The 21,741-nt window shown below is 46.7% G+C and overlaps 1 protein-coding gene across 2 annotated transcripts in view; it reads right to left on the bottom strand.

Moving 5' to 3' along the window:
• MXI1 (MAX interactor 1, dimerization protein) overlaps positions 1–21,741 on the bottom strand; it is a 63,292-nt gene that overhangs the window by 34,359 nt on the left and 7,192 nt on the right. Inside the window, exons 1-2 of one of the 2 annotated variants that reach the window (XM_032115768.1) lie at positions 12,258–12,591; positions 11,398–11,530 (exon numbers count right to left, since the gene is read on the bottom strand). In XM_032115768.1, the coding sequence (XP_031971659.1) occupies positions 11,398–11,530; positions 12,258–12,330 (206 nt within the window). In that variant the 5' untranslated portion in view covers positions 12,331–12,591. Of the gene's footprint in view, positions 1–11,397; positions 11,531–12,257; positions 12,592–21,741 lie in introns of those variants that run through there. The other variant, XM_032115767.1, reaches the window with a different exon arrangement.

Consider the following 21,741-nt stretch of genomic DNA (forward strand, 5'->3'; position numbering starts at 1 on the left):
GCGGAGCCTTGGGAACATAGCAACTTATGGTACTCAACACTGCCATGAGCTCCTACAGTGAGGAGGAGCAGGATGCAGCTGAACAGAAGATGACACAGCCGGAGCAGGAGTCCTTCTGCTGCCATCCTTATGCCCTTTCCAAGTAGCAGCCTCAAGTCTAACAAGAGCATCACCTCAGTCTTGCATATCAGCAAATCTAACAAAACATTTCCTTCCAAGAAATACCAGAGAAAAAAATTATCTTAAGCCATTACTACCTCATGATCCCCTACACTGTCTGGCCTTGAGGTTCAGAGCAAATTCTTCTCCACAAGGAGCTGAGGTGAGGGGACAGAACAGACTGTTTCACCTTCTCACTGACGTCAATGGAGATGCACCAGATTAACCTGGCCCCAAACTCTGGCTGGTTTTTCCTGTCACTCTTAGATGGACACGGTATCAGATTCCTCCTAAGGCTCTGATCAGAGCTGTTTTCCCAGGATCAAGCCAGGCTCTTTCCAAAGTTCACATTCTCCGTCTCCAACAGAGAAGGGAACGCAGCCGTACTAGCATCTGCTCATGTTTGTTCATCTTTGGAAAAGGAGAAATGGCCCCACAGTCTGTTTTCAGCTCAAAGAGCGGAAGAGAGCTCTTCCACGTGGTTCACAACTGTAGAAAGTCACCTACATCTGGGTTTCTACACAGTATTGTGAAAGTCTCCTGCAAGACTCAGTCAAAACAACTTTTAAAAGTATATTGCATACTTCAAGAAGTAAATATATTCAAAGTCACCTAAAGTATTTACACAGCCCTTCTCAATTTGGTACCTGCTCCCCATAATCATTATTTCTGTTTGCAACATTTCAAAATTAACTCTTCCGTAATACTTTTTATGCAGGAAGACAACACCAATACACAGATTATAAATAATTTCCCCACGGTCACACAAGAAACCTGTGGCAGAGAGCAGGGTACTCAATTTGGGCTCCCTGAACCTCAGGATAAGGTAGCTGTTCTCAGGCATCCCAGAGAGAGCTAACAAGAACACACATGCCATCTGATTCTTGGGTCAAATACCTCTAAAATATCATGTAATTATTGTGAAGTGTAAGTGGAAAAGTGAGAAAAAAGCCCACAACCAGCAAAAACCCAAACCTAAACCGGCCTTGATGTTTTGCCCACTGTCTGCCAAGTGGACTAACCCAACTCTGAAACACCACTGCACAAAGTGCCAGAGAATAATCGAAAATGGGTGCCAAAAACAAAGCAATATTAATTTACTGATAAAACTCAAACAACAGAAGTATCATACATAACCCTCAGCTGGGGAAGCAACACTGTTCTGTTGGTGCATGTTCTGCTTTTTCAGCACACGGGAGAAAAGAGTAGCAAGACAGCTCCTCCTTGCTGAGCACCATGAGTTTATCCCAGCTCCAGAGCTGAGCTCCCCCAAACTAGACTAACATCCTAATAAGCAGCACAAGGTGGCACTCTGCAGGGAAAGGTTTTCCAAGCCTGGCGAAATAACAGCAGGAATGTTGTTTGCATTCAGTGCTGCAGTCTCGGGCCAGCAAAGAAGTCCCCAGCTGGCTTCCCCCCCCACTGTGCAGGCTGGGAGCAAGTGTGCTGGCGTGGGCTCTCTCCTGCACCACCTGAGACCCTCCATGCTCGTCCCAGCCGCAAGTGCTAGGGGAAAACTGTCCTCATGCAGGGCCCTGCCTGGCCAAGAGGAACTCGGTTTGCTGAACAAGCAGCTATTCAATATTTTGTTTTCTCCTCATTGTTCAATGCATGGCCTCAAGCCAAGCCCTGCTCTGAATACAGAACTGGTGCTTTCCTTACAGGCTTTTCGACAGGCTCACCAAGAGCAGTGGCTGGGCAGTTCACAAGCACATTTATTGTCAAACATCCTCACTTTCCAAACTGGAAGCTAAGAAACAGAGAAATCAGAATTGCATCTTCATGTCCCTCTGAACGGCTCTGTGAAGACCCCCAAGGACCTGGTTTTCTGGGCCACTTTACATGTTCTAAGCACAAATCCTGCTGGTGCCCCCTGTGGCTGTGCACCACCAGCATTTCCGCAGCCCAGATACCAGGGTCTTATCTGGGAAAAAATCAGTGTGAGGAATAGACAGTTTGGGGTCTCCCATAACAAGCTGGCCTGAAAGGGACTTGCTGGCTGGACAGTGGGCAGCTGACAGCAGCCAAGAGTGAAGCAAGTTCTCCAATGTGGTATTCATTGCTCCATTTGTCTGCCTTCTAACTTCTGCCACAAGTGAGCTAAAGTCCTACAGAAACCACTTCCTTCTCTTCACAGCACACAGCTAATCACGTCAAAAAGGGCTGGTACACACAGATCAGAGACAAAAGCTGATGTATATTCACTTGGTGAAGTACCTTAGCCATTTCAGTAGAGAAACCCTAGTCCATCTCCCTTGGACATACAGCAGACGATATCTTCTGTAACAATTTAGGACTTGGACAATTCAGGTAGATTCTCACATGTCAGGAAAAAGTGTATTTTTTGCCTTCACCAAGGCAAGATTCCTGTCTGTGATCCATGATGCAAGGGAGTTTGAACTTCTTGTAAACAGATTCCTGCCTTTTTTTTAATACAATGACAAAACCATGTATTTCATGATCTGGTGAAGAAAAATGTCACCATGGCACCTCCAAGCTCTCCCATGAACAAGGAAGAGCATGACAAAGAATGAGGACAGAAGAATATGAACACTTCTCTGTGTGGTCCCTGTCCTTCTGACTTCCAGCAGGATATGACTCTCACTACATGGTCAGGCACTTGGCCCCTTCCAAGGCCACTTCAGAACCAGTATCCCAGTTGCTGGTACCTGCACTGCAGTGGTTCACAGGAAAAGAATAAAGACACAGGAGGCAATTTTCTAATCTACCTAGAAAACTTGGGATCTTAAGTTTCATCTTTTTTCAAGCAGTTACAAGCTCCAAAACATCTATACTGCTTCCAGAAAACAGGATTAGAAAAGTGTGTGCATTACCCCAACGTACAGATGGTGGGAACCATATAATGTGCAGATGGTAGGACCCATGTAGGCCATCTGACGTGCCCAGATCGTGCAGCCTTTCAGCAGCAGACTCAGGAAATGATCCAAGGGCCCAGCATGCCAGCCCCTTGCCCTATACCGTGCTCCTTCCCACACATAACATTACCCTTTTGAGGAAGATGGTCATTTCCAGAAATAGCCTAGGCAGTGTCCTCTGCAGTGCAGCAGTCTGGGGAACATGTACTTCTCTGCAAACACTCATCTTCTGCCCTCAAGAAACTGCCTTCAGATGCACCAGGGAAAATGAAGCTTTTTGAGTAAACACCACCTGACTGAACTGCACTTTGTTTGAAAAGAAACTGATGGCATTTGTATGGCTGGGGGCCAGGCCAGACTTCCTTCACTTCTATTTAGACTTGTTAGTTATCTCTCATGTTACAACTATACTGCTGCAATACTGTGCCTGGAGATGAAGGCAGAGGGAAACATACTTGAAAACAGGAAAATACATTAATGTTATTGTTAGCTACACATTGTACTAGGGAAACTGAGGCATAAAGACTCCACAGGCTGTAAGAAAATCAGGAAGAGAACCCAGATGTCCTTATGTCTGGGATTGTATTCTGTCAACAGGGACACACTCATCCAGCATTTGGGAGACACACGGAAAAGAAAGGCTGAGAAAAATGAAGAGCTTCGATTTCTTCTGTTCTTACAGTTCTGGCTCACAAGCAGCAACAACTAACATGAAGGCTACAAGGTGGCTACCTCCCACAGCTCCCAGATGGCCAGGCTGCTTGTTCATGACCTGCTGCACTTTGTAGCCTCACTGTTAAAAGGCAAACTAGAACCAGTGCCATGTTACCTTACCATGCCTGTACACTGCTTTAGTGGTGCCCAGGCACCTGGGCAATGACCACTGGAGCAGCAGTACCAACAGCAACCCCGATGTTATCTGTCCTTTCCCACCACTTCTCCCTTCTTGACAATGTAACAGATGGTAGGAGATAAATGAGAAGCTTTCAGAAAATAATCGACTATTTTATGGAGAAGAACTTTAATCAAAACTGAGGCAAAAGAATTGCTCTCAGTCCGCATGGCTGCTTGTCACAGAGCAAGCAGCAAAACATAAACAAGTAATTAAGATAATGTTGGAAATCATCTAAGGCTACTTCAAACTGGATTCATAAAGCAACAGAACTGAAGTGAAATCACTTTCATATCAGAGAATGAAAGGACTGAAAGTACAGTAGGGAACACAGAAAAGAGAGATGGGAGTATATCCAGCAAGATGGAAAAAGCAGGCCTGTTCTCTCTGAGCTGATCAACAAGGCAGTGTCTCATAGAGAAGAGATCCAGGCAAAGGCCAGCCAAGTGCACAGCCCCAGAGACCCACAACCTCTGATCAAGAGAGCCCAAAATAAGTCAACAAAAATAAATCCTATCTTTGTTGGTTCAAAGAAGGTAGGGAGTAAGAGCTAACACTCTCAGGAGGAGAACAAATAGCAGCCAGTCTTTGAATTTGGGTAGAAGTTTGTCAGGAGGGATCAGGAGATGATGAACAGCAGGAACTCCAACAAGCAAGACAATTAACTCAGCAGCAGGACATTGACCAGTCTGTTTGGGTCAGAAATAGAAATGGCTTTGAAAGCTCAATCAGGAGCAAGAAAGGAAAAAGTCGGTCTTACCTACAAACAGGGGAGCAGATGGAAACAACATTACAGGTGACAACCAATTCACTGCTGAGCACAGCACCAGGTCAGGTTAAACAAAAGCATGAAGGATAAATCTCTGCATGTGTTGTGGATGAAGCATTACACAGAGAAGATATAAAAAGGGTACAAATGTGCTGAGATGGGAAAAAATCTAAAAAAACCAAAACAACTAACAAAGAAGGAATACGACTTAAACCAGAGAATTGCCTGTACACTGAATACAATGGGAAGAGAAAACAAGAGAATTGCAGGAACAGTTGACCAGGTATGACCCAAAAATCCTTTCCACCATCCCAGGACACCAAATTTGTCTAAGGGCTGGGTCTAACAAGCTTCACATTTCAAAAGACGCTGAGAACATAAGAACCAAAATCCGAAGTCTCCTGTTCTCACAGCAGCCCTGTGATCAGTGATGCAAATCAGCCCACGGCAGCTGCAGCACAGCTCTAACTGGGCAGTGCTGCAACACCAACAGCATGAGCCCTCACTAGCTCCCACTGCTACAAAACAGCACACTCCTGTAGAGGATTCTCCCAAATCTGGGAGGACAAAGGGTTCATGAGCCTTCAGCCACAGATAGTGACACTTCACAGCAGACAGATGCTGCAGCAGAGAATTACAGCTCAGTTGCAGATAACATCAACAACTGGGCCTACTTCTGGTTTACACAAAGGCCTCTTTGCACAACTTTGATAGTTTAAACAGAACACAAATTACATTTTACAACTACTGAAGGTATAAAGTATAAATTGAGCCCAGAATTGTGGGTTTCTGCATAGACTCCCTGCTGCCCCGATATCCCTATGCATGGCTGTATTGCTAATACACAAAGGAAAACAGGAACTGCAGCTCTGCAGGATCTTCTCCCTTGAAGGGTTATAAAATAAACAGGGTGATAAAGAGGAACACAGTGGGTTCCCCCATGGAAATTGCTACATCAGCTCTTGCACTTTTGGAGGCCTCATTCCTCACCAGGGAGTGGGTTTTATGCTTCTTGTGCCATTTGCTGGGTTCACCCCACTTTCTGTGTTTTCCCTGGCAACCTGCCAGTTGCACTGCAAAGCCAAGCACCACTGAGAAGACACTGTATACAAAACCTCACCTACATGGGGTACTTTTTTATTTTCCAAATTGTGGCAGGATCTCACACAATGTAATGCTGGCAGGTTCAGAAACTCCAGCATCACTAGGAGTTGCTTATCTACGCTTGCAGATTGCACTGGGGCAAGTTACATCAAAAAGGGCAGAGGGGATGTGCTGAGGCTGAACAGAGTTATGTGAGAACAGTCCTGCCTGCCAGCCTGCTCTGAGCATCTGTATGCCAGTACAAACCTAAAAAGACAGTAGCATTTGAACATGGGGTAATTCTCCTCTTGTGCATGGACCAGCAATCCAGTTTCCCAGCACAACACTTATATTGTCATTATGCTTTCTCAAAAAGAAGTCATGCACATACCTTATTATACTCAATACTGCTGGCCAGTCTCCCTCAACATCTCTAAGAGAAAAGCAATCCTTAATAGCTCAGCCTCCCTTTCTTGAAAAATTAACCAGCATATTCAGGTATACCCTCTACTAGGAGGCAAGATCCTGCCTCCAAGTACTTCTAGACAAAGTTTCAACAGCAAGATGAAGATTCCAGATACTAATCACACTGTTTGTACATTATCAAAATGAAGCATAATTCAAAACATGGCACAGCAGATCTTGCACATTCTCTGTTTTACACGTGTGGATTTGTACTCTATGAAGCAAAGCCAGGTCCTGAGCCATGAATAGAGCTTCCTGGCACTACAAGGCTCGAGGCAGAACGCAGCCTCTATCCCCCCCATATTACACAAGGGCCAGATTCTAACCCACCTACACACAGCAAGTCAAAACCCAACTCCCACTAGCTGCGGAGTGAGGTGTGATCCAGTGCAAGAGGATTAAAAAAACCACAACCAAAAAACTCACAAGCAAATACACAAAGTATCGTCCAGAAACAAGTAACAACTGATAGAGCCTAGGAAGCAGGAAAGCTGTAGACAGAAAGTCTCAGAGACCAGTTCTCTGGGACATGAAGTCAGGGATAGGGGCCTTGTGCAGAAAAGTAGATCAACATGGGCTGACACAACGATTTGCTCTTTCAGGAATTCCTTACACAAGACAGGCAAACCACCCAGACACCTGCCCACCCTCTCCCCCAATAAAATCATAATTACAGCACTGTCCTAACTCCAGAGACTACAGGAAGGACTGAAAATTGCCAGGTACTCAGTCAGCAGCACGATGTGGGGGGGTGGAGGGAGGAAACCTCCTTTGACAAAAAGACATAATATATTAAAACTGTGCAGTGTTCACCAACCCCCCTACTCCCTCCCCGCACAGCGAGGTACAGCTGTGGTAAATCAGCTTTCTTGTGCACCAGACACCCAAGGCTGACTTGCAGCTACACTTGCAGCCACATCCTTTCAGCTTCTGCACCCGTGTTTATGAACCTGTGCCACATGAAGCCATCACCTAAGGCACATGAGGTACCTAATGCACATCCATGCACCCACCCCTCAGTCCTCACTCTGGGACACTGTGAGCAAATCAAGCTTAAAGTCAAAAATACCTGAGGGTTTCATCAGTACAGTCCCCATACCTTACCCTCAAAAGAGAGTTTCAAAGGATATGTGAATGAAGGCCTACAGAGAAAACTCAGCACAAAACCAAGGGATGGGATTTAGAAGCATGGAAAAAAAGTTTAATATGGGTAGAGGGAGAGTGCAATGACAGAGAAAATGAGGAGCTGCACCAGTACAAGAGCCAGAAGATCAAAGAAACCCAGACACTCAGATTTCCAAGGTAACATGTCCAAAATGCCTTACCATACTCGTAAGAGCTGCTGACTCCAAGCTCTGCAAGCAACCTGCTACCAGACTGTAGGTGTCTGAAAGGCCCTTGGGAAGCAGCCTCAGACACAAGGGAGGATAATGGCAAGAGAGGAAAATGAAAGGAAAAAGAAACTGGACAGAGATCAAACCCTCCCCCATGGAACTGAGCAATAGATTCTTTGAGAGCTCTTAACAACATGGGCCTCCTGGGAGAGCTGAGGGCTCCCAGTGCTGCTGGGAGGATGCTTGGTATTTCCCCAGGATTAGACAAAAAAACAACAGGCTTTCTACATGCCTGAGAGCCTAAATAAAAACAAAACACAAATGACAATCTAATACTGCAACATAATTTCAGATTTCATTATAAATCTTAACTTCATTAAATTGACAGTATTATTGGGGGAAAAAATCATTTAGCAACCCTACTGTTTATTTTATTTCCTGCTGACACAATGGTTTAAATTGATTAAAAAGTTTTCTCGATTATTTTCCAAAATGTATAAATATCAAACCAGGCTAATCCTAACTAACTATAATGAACCTTTCAAATAATTGGGTCTATTAGAATTGCACATGTAGGGTCCATGCAGCAGTTTCCAGTGACATTGAGTGCAAGTCAATGCACCCACAGAACTGTACTCCCAGCACAGACTACTTCACTTCTCTAGCAAGTTTTTAAAACTCAGGTTCTTCCCCAGAAACATCTTGAGAAGAAAGTAACATTAATTAAGTGATACTACATGCTGTAACAAACCTCTATTCATTTTTCATCCCATTCCAAAAACCGAAAGATATTTTTGTCAAGTGCAAATTTATGGAGGTAATATTCAATTCAAATGTAATACATGTTGGCTAACTGATTTGCTTGGATTTTTGCTTTTATCTATGTGATAAGTAGGATTTGTTAAAAAAAAGTTTCCCTTGTCTATTATAAACATCAGGTCTCAATGACTGTGATTCTCCACTTATTTTCTGTGGGTAATTTTCCATACCAAAATATCCGCGACTAAAGCAAAACTGTATTTTTAAGCATATTCATATTTTAACTCAAAGCCACTAGGTCTTTCAAACATCTACACAAAACACTGCACGTTCATGTAGATAATGATTGCAGAGGGAAGCCCTCTGCAGCAATCTCCATGCTGCTGGTTGCACAACAGAGACAAGCAAAGGAAAAGAGAACCTGAGCCACAACACCCTTCTTTAAAATTGCATCATATGAATTAGAAGTCATGAAGCAATGTTTTCCCTCTTATCTGTACATCCCTGTTTGGGGTAGAAAAGAATTATTTTGCTGGGACTGTGAGACCACCATTCTGTAAGAATAAGATTTGCTTCACCACTGCTATCCAGAGCTGGGCTGTCTGTTCCTCAGAACTTTCTGGGTGTTTGTGCAATGACAGCACAGAGCCTGTTGGGAGGAAATAGCTGTCATGTCTGGGCTGCAAATGCTGAAGGGAAATACTTGGATTTAAACTATGAATCAAATAAGCAACTAGGCTTCGTAAATACCCTGCACCACAAAATCATGGATGATTTGGTTCAATAAAGACCATCAACAGTGTACACATGTCATTTTGAAAAGTGTATAAATAAAAAAAAAAAAAAAAGAAAACATCGGCACTTTGCCAAGGTTGCTTGAGAGACATTTTTACAGGAGGCTGTTAAATTACAAGATCTGCATGAGATCTAAATGCATAATTTCTCTACACTAATTAAACATTTTGAAACAAAAGCAATCTAAAATATCTCCTGTCCACACATGAAATGTAGGTTTTGTTCCTCATCAAGGGCTTGGTATTTAATTCAAAGTCCATTCCAACTCCACCAGACAGAACTTACTAAATTGCCCCTTTGATTTTAACAGGAAGAGATGATACAGAGCCTTCCTTAAACAAGGCTGATGCTATACTCAGCATCACACAAAAGACACTGCAGTGAATTTGGAGGCACCCTAAACTTCACAGTTGTCACTTCCCGGCACTTCAGCCATCTGGAAGGCCTGCCATCTCCTACAGCAAGTGCAAGCTGCTACGACTTGTGCTAAAAGAAACTTCCATTTCAAACTGTGCATGTAAGGTCTGAGCTCCCCAAAAGACCCACTCTAGTCTCTGACTGAAGCAGACCTCACCCTGGTCACTCCCCGAGGCTGAAACAACCACAGGAGGCAACACTCTGGGTAACAACGTTCTCACTCTAAAGATTCAACTTGGCCTCAGTATTCCTTGTATAAAGAAGATTTTAAGTAAGACTAGAAAGTACCTTTCTGCTTCTCTGTCGCCTTTCCCCCCACATGAACATATTCAGCCTGTCAAGCTCAAGGGCCCAGCGGGCTGGTGTCAGCACAGAGCTGCCTCGGGAGAGCTGTGCCTGGGGCTCTGTGCCGGCAGGGCCTGCTGAGCACCCTGGCCCCAGGGACAGGGAGTGCTCTGCATCCCTCTCCAGCCTACAGGCTGCTGGATTCAGTGCTAAGGAGTTCCTGAGGGGGATGTGCTTCCAGCCCTCTTCTGGAGAAGGGCAGGTTGCCATGACAAAGGCCTTTGAGACAAAGAGGTGTGGGATGGAAAAATAGTATGTGGGAAACCTAGAGGGAAAAATACCGACCTCAATTCAGCATTTGCCATCCTTTTCCAACACAAAGTCATGGGACTGGGGCTTTGGTTCATGACAAACAGTAAAGAGCTACAAGTGCCCTCAAATTAGGAGAGGCTGGATGAAGCAGGGAAGTAAATACAAACATTCAGCATACAAAGAGGTCAAGATATGCTGATCCTGATGAAGAAAACTTCCCCACAGCAAGGTGTCCTAACATTGCTTCAAACAACCTTTATTATCAAATGCTGCTGAAGCAGAACCACTGCAAGCAAAGGCACCTTTCCCTTAGGCCCTTACAGGTCCTTCCCAATGGCCTTAAGAAAGCCTTAATCACCTGAGCCACCTGCCACCATTTTATGGATTGCACAGGCCTTCCTGCAGTAAAAGCAAGCTTGCAAATGCCTTTTCAAAGGCATACTTTATGTTTCTAAAGTTTCGCTATCCCAGAAGGTCTCAACAAGGTCTGAACAAATCTACAGAAGGTAGCAAACAAAAATAAAAAGAACAGGAATGAGAGGGAAGAGGCAGATGCAACCACAGCACCAGGTGATAGGCTTAATCCTGTTGTCTCTTGGATTTAAGAAATCAAGAAACATGGCATTGTATAATAAGAAAAGTGTCAAAACCGTGGAGTTCTACAAATTACCAAGCTATCAAAAGCTGGGAAATTCCACTGCCCTGAAAGGCAGACTGAAAGACAGCTTCATTTTCCTGAACTGAATTTTTAACATGTTGTCCATTACAGTCAGTCATTTCCCTCTCTCCCATTTGTTGTAGGGGATCCATTTCAAAACATTTCCTTGCTTCGAATCATGCCTGTCATTGCAATCCCAAAGCACCCTGGCTGCACATGCACTATCCCTTAAAAGCAGTGATTTCTGGGTTGGAAAGACATCAGCTGTATATAATGGGAATAGCTATTGCTTACCTCTTCCCTAAACCTTATGAACAGATCTCCCTATTCCCCTTCCCTCTGCAGCATCTGAGCCTTGGCATGATGTCAGCTGGCAGTGCCACTTCAGATTCAGGTCCCCTGTGTCCCCTCTGCTTCCAGTGCTGTGGATCCAGAATGGATGCTGCACTTGTGTGCCCCAGCTCTGAATCCCTCTAGCTGTTGAGACTCTTCCCATTTTCCCCAGAGAGCAAATTTCTTTCCACTGTGTCTCCAGCTTTCTTCTGCAGCTTCACCTCCCCTCCTGCCCCCATGCTGTCCTGCCCACATCGTACCTGGTGGCAATACTGGCAATGCTGCCACTGCCGCTGTATTTCCGTGCCCGGCTCAGCCTCCGTGAGGGCTTTGGGTCTTGCAGTCCAGGACTTGGAACTGAGGGGAAGGTCGAGGCATAGCCATGTTCGCACTCTGCAAGAGAATCAACAGGCAAGGCATGAAAAACAAACAAACAACAACAACAACAACAAAAAATACACAAAAAAGAAGGAGGAAAAAAGAAAAAGAAAGAAGGAAAAAAAAGAAAAGGAGGAAGTCAGCAGACGGGCCTCACCCATCGGCCTAGCTGGGGAGGCCCTTAAACACAACAGTTCAGGGAAATGACTGAGGATGTATTCACAAGGAAGTGGACTGGGAGTTGGAGAAAAGGGAGGAAGGTAAGTATAAAGTCTCTGCCAACCCTGGAAGAAGGACACTACCACTCAAACACTGAAAATATCAAAATAAACCATGACAGTCCAGAGAGTGCCTCATCTCTCTTCTCCTGCCCAACCTATCTGAACCAGGCAAACCAGACGTATTTCACTGTGCCACTGATGTCTCTGCTGAGCCAGAGTCACCCACCACCACCCCTCCTGCCCAGTGGAAAACTTTCACACCAATCCCCCCTTTTCCTCCCAGAAACCACATCCACGCCAATCTCCCCCACTCTGCAAAAACCTTCCAGCTCACCCACCACCTCCAGGAGGACTCATCAGCCCTATCTTTCATCCAACCCCCCTCGCTGTTGGGGATTTATCACCATCCCGCCAGCCAACACTCGCTCTGATCCCTTCTCCGGGGTCACTCTCCCCCCTCGGCGGGGATCTGACCCCAGCCCCGCTGCCCTCACGGAGGGCACCCATCCTCCCCCCATTACCTCTCTCCCTTCGCTCCAGATACTCGGCCGCCTCCAGCAGCCGCTGGATGTTGATCATCTGGACCTGCTCCATGGCCGGGGGGCTCCGCAGCCCCGGGCCGCCCTCCGCCCCCACGCTCCCGGCTTCCCCGCTGGAGACGGGGGCGGCTGCGGTGGGGAGGCGCCGGGGATCGCCGTCTCTGCCCAGTGTCCGGGCCTCGTCACACCGTCCCGGGGGGCGGCTCTCCTGGGAGGGCGAGGGGCGGCAAGCGCTATTTCTGTCCCAGCCCCGTCCCCACCGCCCGGCCGAGCGCTGCCCCCCGCGGCCAGCCCGGATTCACCCCCGCGCCGAGCCCTGCCAGGATCCCAGCCCCGGCCCCCTCGGCCCGGCAGCCCCGCGGCGGGACCGGCCCCTCCGGCCGCCGCCCCGCCCGCCGCCTCGCAGCACTTTGTTTACCTCTGCCCGGCGCTCACGGGCGGGCGGAGCGGAGCGGGGCGGGCTGGGAAATGCAGTTCCCGGGAGCACCGAGGCACCGCCAGAGCGCGTCGGGGGCAGCGACACACGGCACGACCCCCCCGGGGCAATGGCAGGGTGTCCCCACGCCTGAGGTGATGGCTCCGTGCCCACCCAGACCCCGAGGCGGCGGTGGTCAGGTCACAGAATCACAGAGTGGGTCAGGTTGGGAGGGACCACAGTGGGTCAACCTCCATGCTCAAGCAGGGTCACTCCAGAGCACAGTGTACAGGATTGCATCCAGATGGCTCTGGAATATCTCCAGTGAGGGAGACTCCACAGCCCCTCTGGGCAATCTGTGCCAGTGCTCAGTTACTTGCACAGTAAAGTTCTTCCTCATATTCAGGCGGAACTTCTGTGTATCAGTTTCTGCCCATTGCCACTTGTCCCACTGCTGGGCACCACCGAGCAGAGCCTCTGACACCTCCCTTCAAACAGACAGACATTGATAAGATCCCCTCTCAGTCGTCTCTTCTTGAGGCTGAACAGGCCCAGCTCTCTCAGCCTTTCCTCGTAAGAGAGATGCTCCAGTCCCCTAATCAATTCTGTAGCCCTCCACTGCACCTGCTCTAGGAGCTCCACGTCTCTCTTGGACTGAGGAACCCAGAACTGAACACAGCACTCCAGGTGATGGCTCTGTGCCCACCCACACGGAACTGACAGGGCTGTGGCAAGGATAAAGCAGAGAGGCTACAAAAGATAAAGCCACAGCCACAGTGTGGAAACCTTTCACATCTCACCTGTGGAGATGTAACTAAAAACAAGGTGCCAGGAAGTCCCACCTGGAGTGACTGATACATTGTTTTTCATGGGAGGCTGAGGAGCAAGACCTATTTTTCAATGTGCATAGAGGTTTTAAGAGCATAGACAACAGATACCATAGACAGCAAACTCACTGTACTTGAAGCAGCACATCAACAAAGAACAACAGTGAACAACTCAGCATTTTAGCAAATGCTGTCACACACCTTTCAGTATGATCACTCTTTTCAGAATTTTAATAATGTATTTACTTCCTGATTTTCATGCAGATACAAACCCTTGGATCACTTCTATGACCCTGAATTTTACCAACTTCAACATTAGCTGGAATGGAGGTTAAAAACCTGGTAACATACTATTGTATGATACCAGTCTCTAAAATATTTGACTTACTCAAAAAGGACACACTCAGAGAACATTCAAGATCAGAATCAGAACACCCATAGTAAAAATCTGAATCTCAAACTGATTCTGACTAAGAAACCCTCCAAAGACTGTTTTGTAGTTCTAACTGGGATTATTTTCTGAACCTTTAGGCCATGACTTGTTACATTTGCAAGCATTCCTCCATCACAATGGGAGATGGAGAAGTACCTTGAAAAAAAAAAACCAGAAAAGATTCTCAATTAATGGCTTACGTCTGGTAGCAAGGGCTTTAGGTAGAGCACAAAGTATCAGGAGACTCATGATAGAGTTGCAAGAGCTGGCAGCACTCAACTCGAGAAGGCAAGAAAAAAGTGGATTCAGGGTAGCTAACTTTTCTCTACACAATTTGCTGATTCACCATTTCTGAGGTTTCCTCAGAAAACTGCAGGCTTGCAGCTGATGGAGGTAAAAATAATACCACTATTCAGTTCTTACACAGACCTTTTCATCTCCGAATCTCTAGGGGTTGATTTGTTTTGTTTCTCTTAAGGTAGGATAACTGAAAAATAAAGGAAGCTGGGACACCTCCAGGGACATTCCTCCCTCATTCTGGGAAAGCCAGTCCCAGCCCTTGCTCAGACAGGACAGTCTCCACTCATACCCCTACACCCGGCCAGACCACAGCATGTGTAAAGACTGGCTTTTGTCTGGAGGAGAACTCAGGGAACAAAGTATTCTCTCTCCCCACCTCATGTTTCTACACTGGAAACTGCCCATAGAGGAGATTGTTAAAAGCACATGGAAAATTCCAAATTTGAGCAGTCTCAAGGGCTACTCATCAGATCTTGGATTAAGGAAAAGGATACAGGTGCACAGACCTCTCTACAAGAGTGAGGTTAATGCAAGAGCGTTTCTGGGCTCCAACTGTGCTTCCTTTAACCACTTCCAAAACCAGGGAGCCACTTGCTTCTCAGGATGAGCAATACTAAACATTAAAAAACCCAAACCCCACAACTCCAGCCTCCCAAACTCATGATGAAGCCCCAAAATCACTGCAAAACAGGCCCTCGTGAGCATCCACTACCACTAGCTTTTCTGATGGCACACTGGGAGACATGTGGTGCCACTCTAGGGATTAAATAGGGAAAGCCATGGCTGGAAAATGAAGGGGTAGGTTAGGAGCATATCAGAGTGTCAGCCTTATGAAGGTAAAGTTCAAGATACAAAACAAAAGAGTATGAAAGAGGGGAACCCTGATACACATGGTGAATTAAATCAGGCCTGGAACGAAGTAACAGCAGGATCAGTTCTGTGTGAAATGATGTAGGATAAGCTCTTGCATTTACACTTCAGCTCAGCTTCCAAGTCTTTGTTTCTGAAGTAAACAATGTACAATTGGAAAAAAAAAATCTGTGTGAAACAAAGACAAATTTGGGAATAAACTGTGGGACATTTGCCCGAAAAAGGAGCCCTAGAGAAGAGGCAAGTAAACCATGGAGCCACAGCAGATCTGTAAAATCTTTCAGTTGCCATCCCAAGTGCTCATGTGGGCAGGTCAGCCTGCAAAATGCCAGAGTGTGAGAGAAACGAAAGTGGGTGCAAAGTGAATAGCATGAAGAGGCCCGATGCCATTCAACTGCTGACCAAAAATCCCCCAAAGTCAGATTTTAAATGTGGTTGAGCAATCCACAGGCAACACTAGGGAGGGGCTAAGGGAAGAGTATTTTAGGGGAGAATGAGATCATTTAATTTAGTGGCTCCGAATGATCTGTAAGTACAGTTTTCTGATTATAAGTGCCTGCTGCTTGGCATCCCTTCTGGCAGCTGTGATTCACTTTCATTGTGTGTTCTGCTGCTTCGCCCTTTAGAAAGGGGCTTTTTACATTTTATTAAATGGCACTTCGGCAACCCTCCATTTTCAGCCTTAATAATGGATTTGTTAATCTCCCTGATAGCCTTTCCCTCCTCCTTAGCAATAATTTAAATATCCAAGAAAAAATCTGCAGTGCAGAAATCAATTAATATTTACATCTGAAATGCTGCTGTACTATTTTCATCAAGTACAACAGATGTGATCTGTTTTTTATCAACATCACCATCACTTGCATTAAACTAGCAACTTCCATCAGGGAAATTTTCTAAGAGCTTTCCAGAAAGCAATGTTTAAGCTTCTCAAATCCAAAATGACTTTAGCTATTTTCTTTCTACTCTGCAGAAAGGGAAACTGAGGTGTAAGCAGCATAATTGTTCACATGAAGACACACCCTAAGTCAGAGGTGGAACAGGAACTTCTCACAAATCAAGATGCCCAGCCCTCTGCTTTGAACACAAAGCTTAGAAATAACACAATGCTTTGCAACGTGGATGTTATTTTCAATAAGGGCAATCCCTTTGGCTAAGCTGTTGTTTTTCATTCTGTACTTGGCTTTTGCTAAAATCCTCCTATCCCCGAAAATGTGCATTTTCTGGTAGAAACATCAAGATGGCAACAGTCATCAGTGCTTCCTTTGCCCACCTTCACACAAACCCTCCAAACTCTTAATACGGTTTTCAAATCCTTGACATCTAATTCATCTGCAATCAAAGCATGGACAGAGATCCCCAGCAGGAACCATTTTCTGGCACTCTCAGAACAGTGCAAAGATTCACAAAGATCCCCAAATTTTTGGGAACATCAGATCCATACCAGTCCTGTTTCTCTAGTGAGGGGAACAACATCTGAACAACCTATCAGCACACACTGTAACAACCAGGTCTCTTGTTGTCATGACTGTAACAGCTCAGTATTGCAGGACTTGCAGCAGCAGAATGGAGAACAACCCAAGTCCCACCTACTCAACTCCCTTCCAAGGCTTGCAACACCTTCACTAAGGCACCTACAAGAGCCTGTAGGACACAGCCTCATTTCTCATCCGGGAGCCTCACTCTGTCACAAGGCATCAGATAATCCCTTTCAGCACTCCCACTGGTATCTGGAACCCATCCACCACTGAGGACAGATGTTTCTCAGAACCAAACCCCTGGGATATCCAAGAGTTTGAACAGGAATGAAGTGCAGACTGATTCAAAGACCAAGTTCCGCCAAACAGTAAGGTAAAAACCACAGATCTACTGGCTCTTTGGGCTACTTGTTCCTTCTCCCCAGGAGATGAGCTCTGTTTTCAGACCTGTGCTGTGCCCCAATTTATACTGAGTCAGCATTTTATTCTGTGACTTTGATTATGTCACTTAACTGATCCAGCCGCAAAATTAAGAGGAATTCCCGTAAGAAAAAAATATACAGAGTCCTTCAGCTAAATAACAAGAAGGTAGGGTTCTTCAGCCAGCAGCAGAAGGTGCTTCTCTGCCGGCTCTCAGGATGCTCTGCTGACAAGGGATGTGATCAGTTCTCAGCGGTGCTTCTGGCACAGTTCCATGGTTTTACCTCTGCCCTATCATTTCTTCTGTTGTGGCTTCCTTCTGAATTCTATGCTGAGGTCCAAACAGCATGAGTCAAAATACCCCAACCTGGAAGTGGCTAACACATGAATCACTGTGGCCAGGTCATGAACCAGGAGGAATGAAAGGGGTTTACTGTGAGCTGGATGAAAAATATATGAATAACGAGGTCCCACACTGCTCTATATATCATATCACCATAAGATCCAAGACCATCTACACTGACCTTGAGCCACGTGTTCCGCTCTCATTGATTCAATGGGAGCTCTGCACACAGACCAAAGGCAGTCTCAACTTCTTTTGCGCTCTGCTAATTACAGGGCTCTGGTATTTCTTGGTTTGTCAAAAAAAGACCCTAAACAGCACATAAACAATGGAAGGAGCCACATGATGAAGATACTGTTAACTCATCCCCAAGGCTCAGTTGTCCTCTGCCTCAGAGAGAATTATTCAGGAGCAAAGGACAAATCTAAGATCACACATTTGTTACTCCTGGTCAGAAGATCAATAAACACAGCCAGGACTTGAAGAAGATCTAGCTGTCTCCTGTGAGGGACCAAAGTCCACTGTCCCATGCATACACACCTCTATTAGACTTGTGAACTTGCCCCCCCTGTTACAGCAACTTGACTGCCTTCATGCTTTTGGAAAAGGATATGGCAACACAGGTCTGTATGTGTAGTGAGATCAGAATGTATTACACACCATGTCTATTACAGGTAAGTTATCATATCAGAAGGATTCATCACATGTTTGTGCAACTCCTACTGACAAAAACATGAGTCCACACACACAAAGGGGATGCCTGACACATACTAAACCTCAGCTGAGTTTACTCCAGGTCTCCTTAAAAAACATCTTCCAAATTACAGCATTTCTGCTGCTACAGATTTTCAGCCATGCTTATTCATGAAGTGGCACTTGCACAGGTGTCCTGGGTTGCAGTGTATTCTATTACCATCCCCATCAGCTGTTAAAATCAGGTGGGGCAGTGTTTCCTTGCCTCCTCCCCCCAGACTATCTTTCTGTTAATTGCCCATCATTGTCCTGCCGCCTGACTCAGAGATAACTCCCTCCGGATTATCTTCTGTTAATTAGCCTAATCAACACTCTGCCTCATGACTTGTTACCCCATTGTGAGATGCTCCACCCAGAGGGAGGAACCAAGCATCCCAGCGTGGATATAAGCTGAGGCTGAACACCAGAGACACTGGCTTCCCACTGGATTTCCAGAGGACAGGAGCTACACAGCCACCACTGGACTTCCAGAGGAAGAGCAGACTGCTTCACTACAGGATCACTGCTTCAGAGGACTGCAGCCACCATTCTACCAGACTGCTACCACCACCCTGCCTAACAGGGTGTCAGGTTGTACCTTGACTCTGTCAGTTTGATAGTGTTTTCTTTTACCTTTTTTTTCTCCTTTTCTTTAATTTCCATTAAATTGTTATTCTGACTTGGTGCCTCCCACTGGTTTGTTTTCAAACTAGCACATAATTTGGCGCCCAACGTGGGGCAGCTCTGAGAGAAAGTCAGAATTACAATTTTGTGTTAACGGAAACCTATTCACCATGGTGCTCAGCTTGTCTATGTGGGTACTGTATCTTGCTCTCTATATTTTTCCTCACATGGGGAACTACCTGCCTGTAGTATTACTCCTGTTAAAACCAGGGAATGGTATGAGAATTGCTTTAATGGTTTATTATGTCTACAGCATAATAACCTGTGAGGCGATGAATACCATTCGGAGTATATACTCAGTTTTGTTTGGCTGTCCTAGTCTGGGCTCCTATGTCTGGGATCTCCTCAACAATCGCACCCAGCCCCTGGTGGGAGGAGTAGAGAGTGGTTTCTTCCAGCCTTTCAGGCCAGGCACAGCAGTTTTTGAAAATATTGAATTCCCTCTGGATGTCAAAGACGGCATAAACTTGCTGTCAGTTCTGCTTTGTCTTCTCTGTACAGCCTGCACCATGTACACCATGCTTAGAATCAGAGCTATGGCACAGCATCCTCAGGATGAGGGAGGAAAAAAAAGCAGAGCAACAAACACCATGCCTACGCAGACTGACACAGAGGAGAAAGGAACCAAATGCAAAGCAACAGCGTCCATGTCTACGCAGACTGTCACCGAGGAGAAAGAACCCAGATGCAAGACAACAGCGTCCATGTCTACGCAGACTGACACAGAGGAGAAAGAAACCAAATGCAAAACAACAGCGTCCATGTCCACGCAGACTGACACAGAGGAGAAAGAACCCAGACACAAGACAACAGCGTCCATGTCCACGCAGACTGACACAGAGGAGAAAGAACCCAGACGCAAGAAAACAGCGTCCATGTCCACGCAGACTGACACAGAGGAGAAGGGAACCAAAAGCACTGTCAGCGTCCCCACGCAAACCATCACTGAACCAGAACAGCCTAAACCGATTGCAGTTGCCCCCGTGCAGAAGAAGAAATCAAAAAGCAAATCAGTCCGCATAGTGACTGACGAGGATGCAGCAGGACCTTCGCACCCAGCAGAAGAGGCAGAGCCAGAGATCATCACTCGGTCGCTATCCCTGGGTGAGCTGCGAGACCTGCGGAGGGAATTCACCCGCCAGACGAACGAGTCTATCCTGACCTGGCTGCTCCGCATCTGGGACGCTGCAGCCAATGACACCATTCTGGACGGAAGTGAGGCCAGGCAACTGGGATCTCTGTCCCGGGATGTGGTCATTGACCAGGGGATTGGGAGAACCCAAGAAACCCTCAGCCTCTGGCGGCGACTGCTTACAAGTGTAAGGGACAGGTACCTTTGTAAAGAAGACCTCCAGGTGCACCAAGGAAAATGGAGCACAATGGAACAAGGTATCCGGTGCCTGAGGGAATTGGCTGTGCTGGAGATCATTTTCTCAGAAGATGAGAGGTTTCCTAAGAGCCCAGATGGTGTCCAGTGCACGTCACAGATGTGGCTGAGGTTCGCACGCCTTGGACCAGAGATATACTCCCGTTACCTGGCAACACTGCAATGGAGGGAAGGCGAGGACAGGGTGGGCGTCTTGGTGAACAAACTGAGGATTTACGAGGACACCGTCACAGCCCCGTTTCGCACCCATGTCTCATCCGTGGAAACAAGTCTTTTGGCTGAGCAAGTCCGGAGCTTGATTGAAGAAGGCCATCAGAAACTGAAAAAGGAACTTAAGGAAGAGATTTACCACATCCCACCAGAACCAACAAGAGTCTCTGCCATTAGGAGCCGGCGACCCCCAACCAGGGAGAGAGGATACACCCCACGAGGTAATCTCTGGTTTTTCCTTCGGGAACATGGAGAAGACATGAGTAAGTGGGATGGAAAACCCACCTCCTCCTTAGCAGCTCGGGTACGTGAACTAAAAAGAGGGACAACTACCACAAGAAGCGCATCTAGAGTCAACGTTGCTCCGGTCTCCCGCACACAGAACTCCAGACGGTACCGGAATGATACTATGACCGATCCTCTTGAAGGGACCTCAGGAACGTATTCACCGGAAGGGAGCAACATGCAACATGACCAGGAATAGAGGGGCCCTGCCTCTAGCCAGGTAGAGGAAAGGGAGAATCGGGTCTTTTGGACTGTGTGGGTCCGATGGCCTGGCACATCTGACCCACAAAGATACACGGCTTTGGTTGACACCGGTGCTCAATGTACTCTGATGCCATCAAGGTATGTGGGAGCAGAACCCATTTCTATTTCTGGGGTGACAGGAGGATCCCAGCAGCTGACTGTACTGGAAGCTGAAGTGAGTTTAACTGGGAACGAGTGGCAGAAACACCCCATCGTGACTGGCCCGGAGGCCCCGTGCATTCTCGGCATAGACTATCTCAGAAATGGATATTTCAAGGACCCAAAAGGACATCGTTGGGCTTTTGGGATAGCTGCTGTGGAGACAGAAGATATCAGACAACTGAGTACATTGCCTGGCCTCTCTGATGACCCCTCTGCCGTGGGACTGCTAAGAGTTGCAGAACAACAGGTGCCAATCGCCACAGCAACAGTGCACCGTCGGCAATACCGCACCAACAGAGACTCTGTGGTTCCCATCCATGAGATGATTCGCAAACTGGAGAGCCAAGGGGTGGTCAGCAAGGCCCATTCACCTTTCAACAGCCCTATATGGCCAGTGCGTAAGTCCAGTGGAGAATGGAGGCTGACGGTGGACTACCGTGGCCTGAATGAGGTCACGCCACCACTGAGCGCCGCTGTGCCAGACATGTTGGAACTTCAGTACGAGCTGGAGTCCAAAGCAGCGAAGTGGTACGCCACTATTGACATTGCCAATGCCTTCTTCTCCATTCCTTTGGCAGCAGAATGCAGGCCCCAGTTTGCTTTTACCTGGAAGGGTGTGCAATACACCTGGAACCGACTGCCCCAGGGGTGGAAGCACAGTCCCACCATTTGCCACG

The sequence above is a fragment of the Corvus moneduloides genome, chromosome 8, assembly GCF_009650955.1.
Source record: "Corvus moneduloides isolate bCorMon1 chromosome 8, bCorMon1.pri, whole genome shotgun sequence".
Taxonomy (NCBI): Eukaryota; Metazoa; Chordata; class Aves; order Passeriformes; family Corvidae; genus Corvus; species Corvus moneduloides.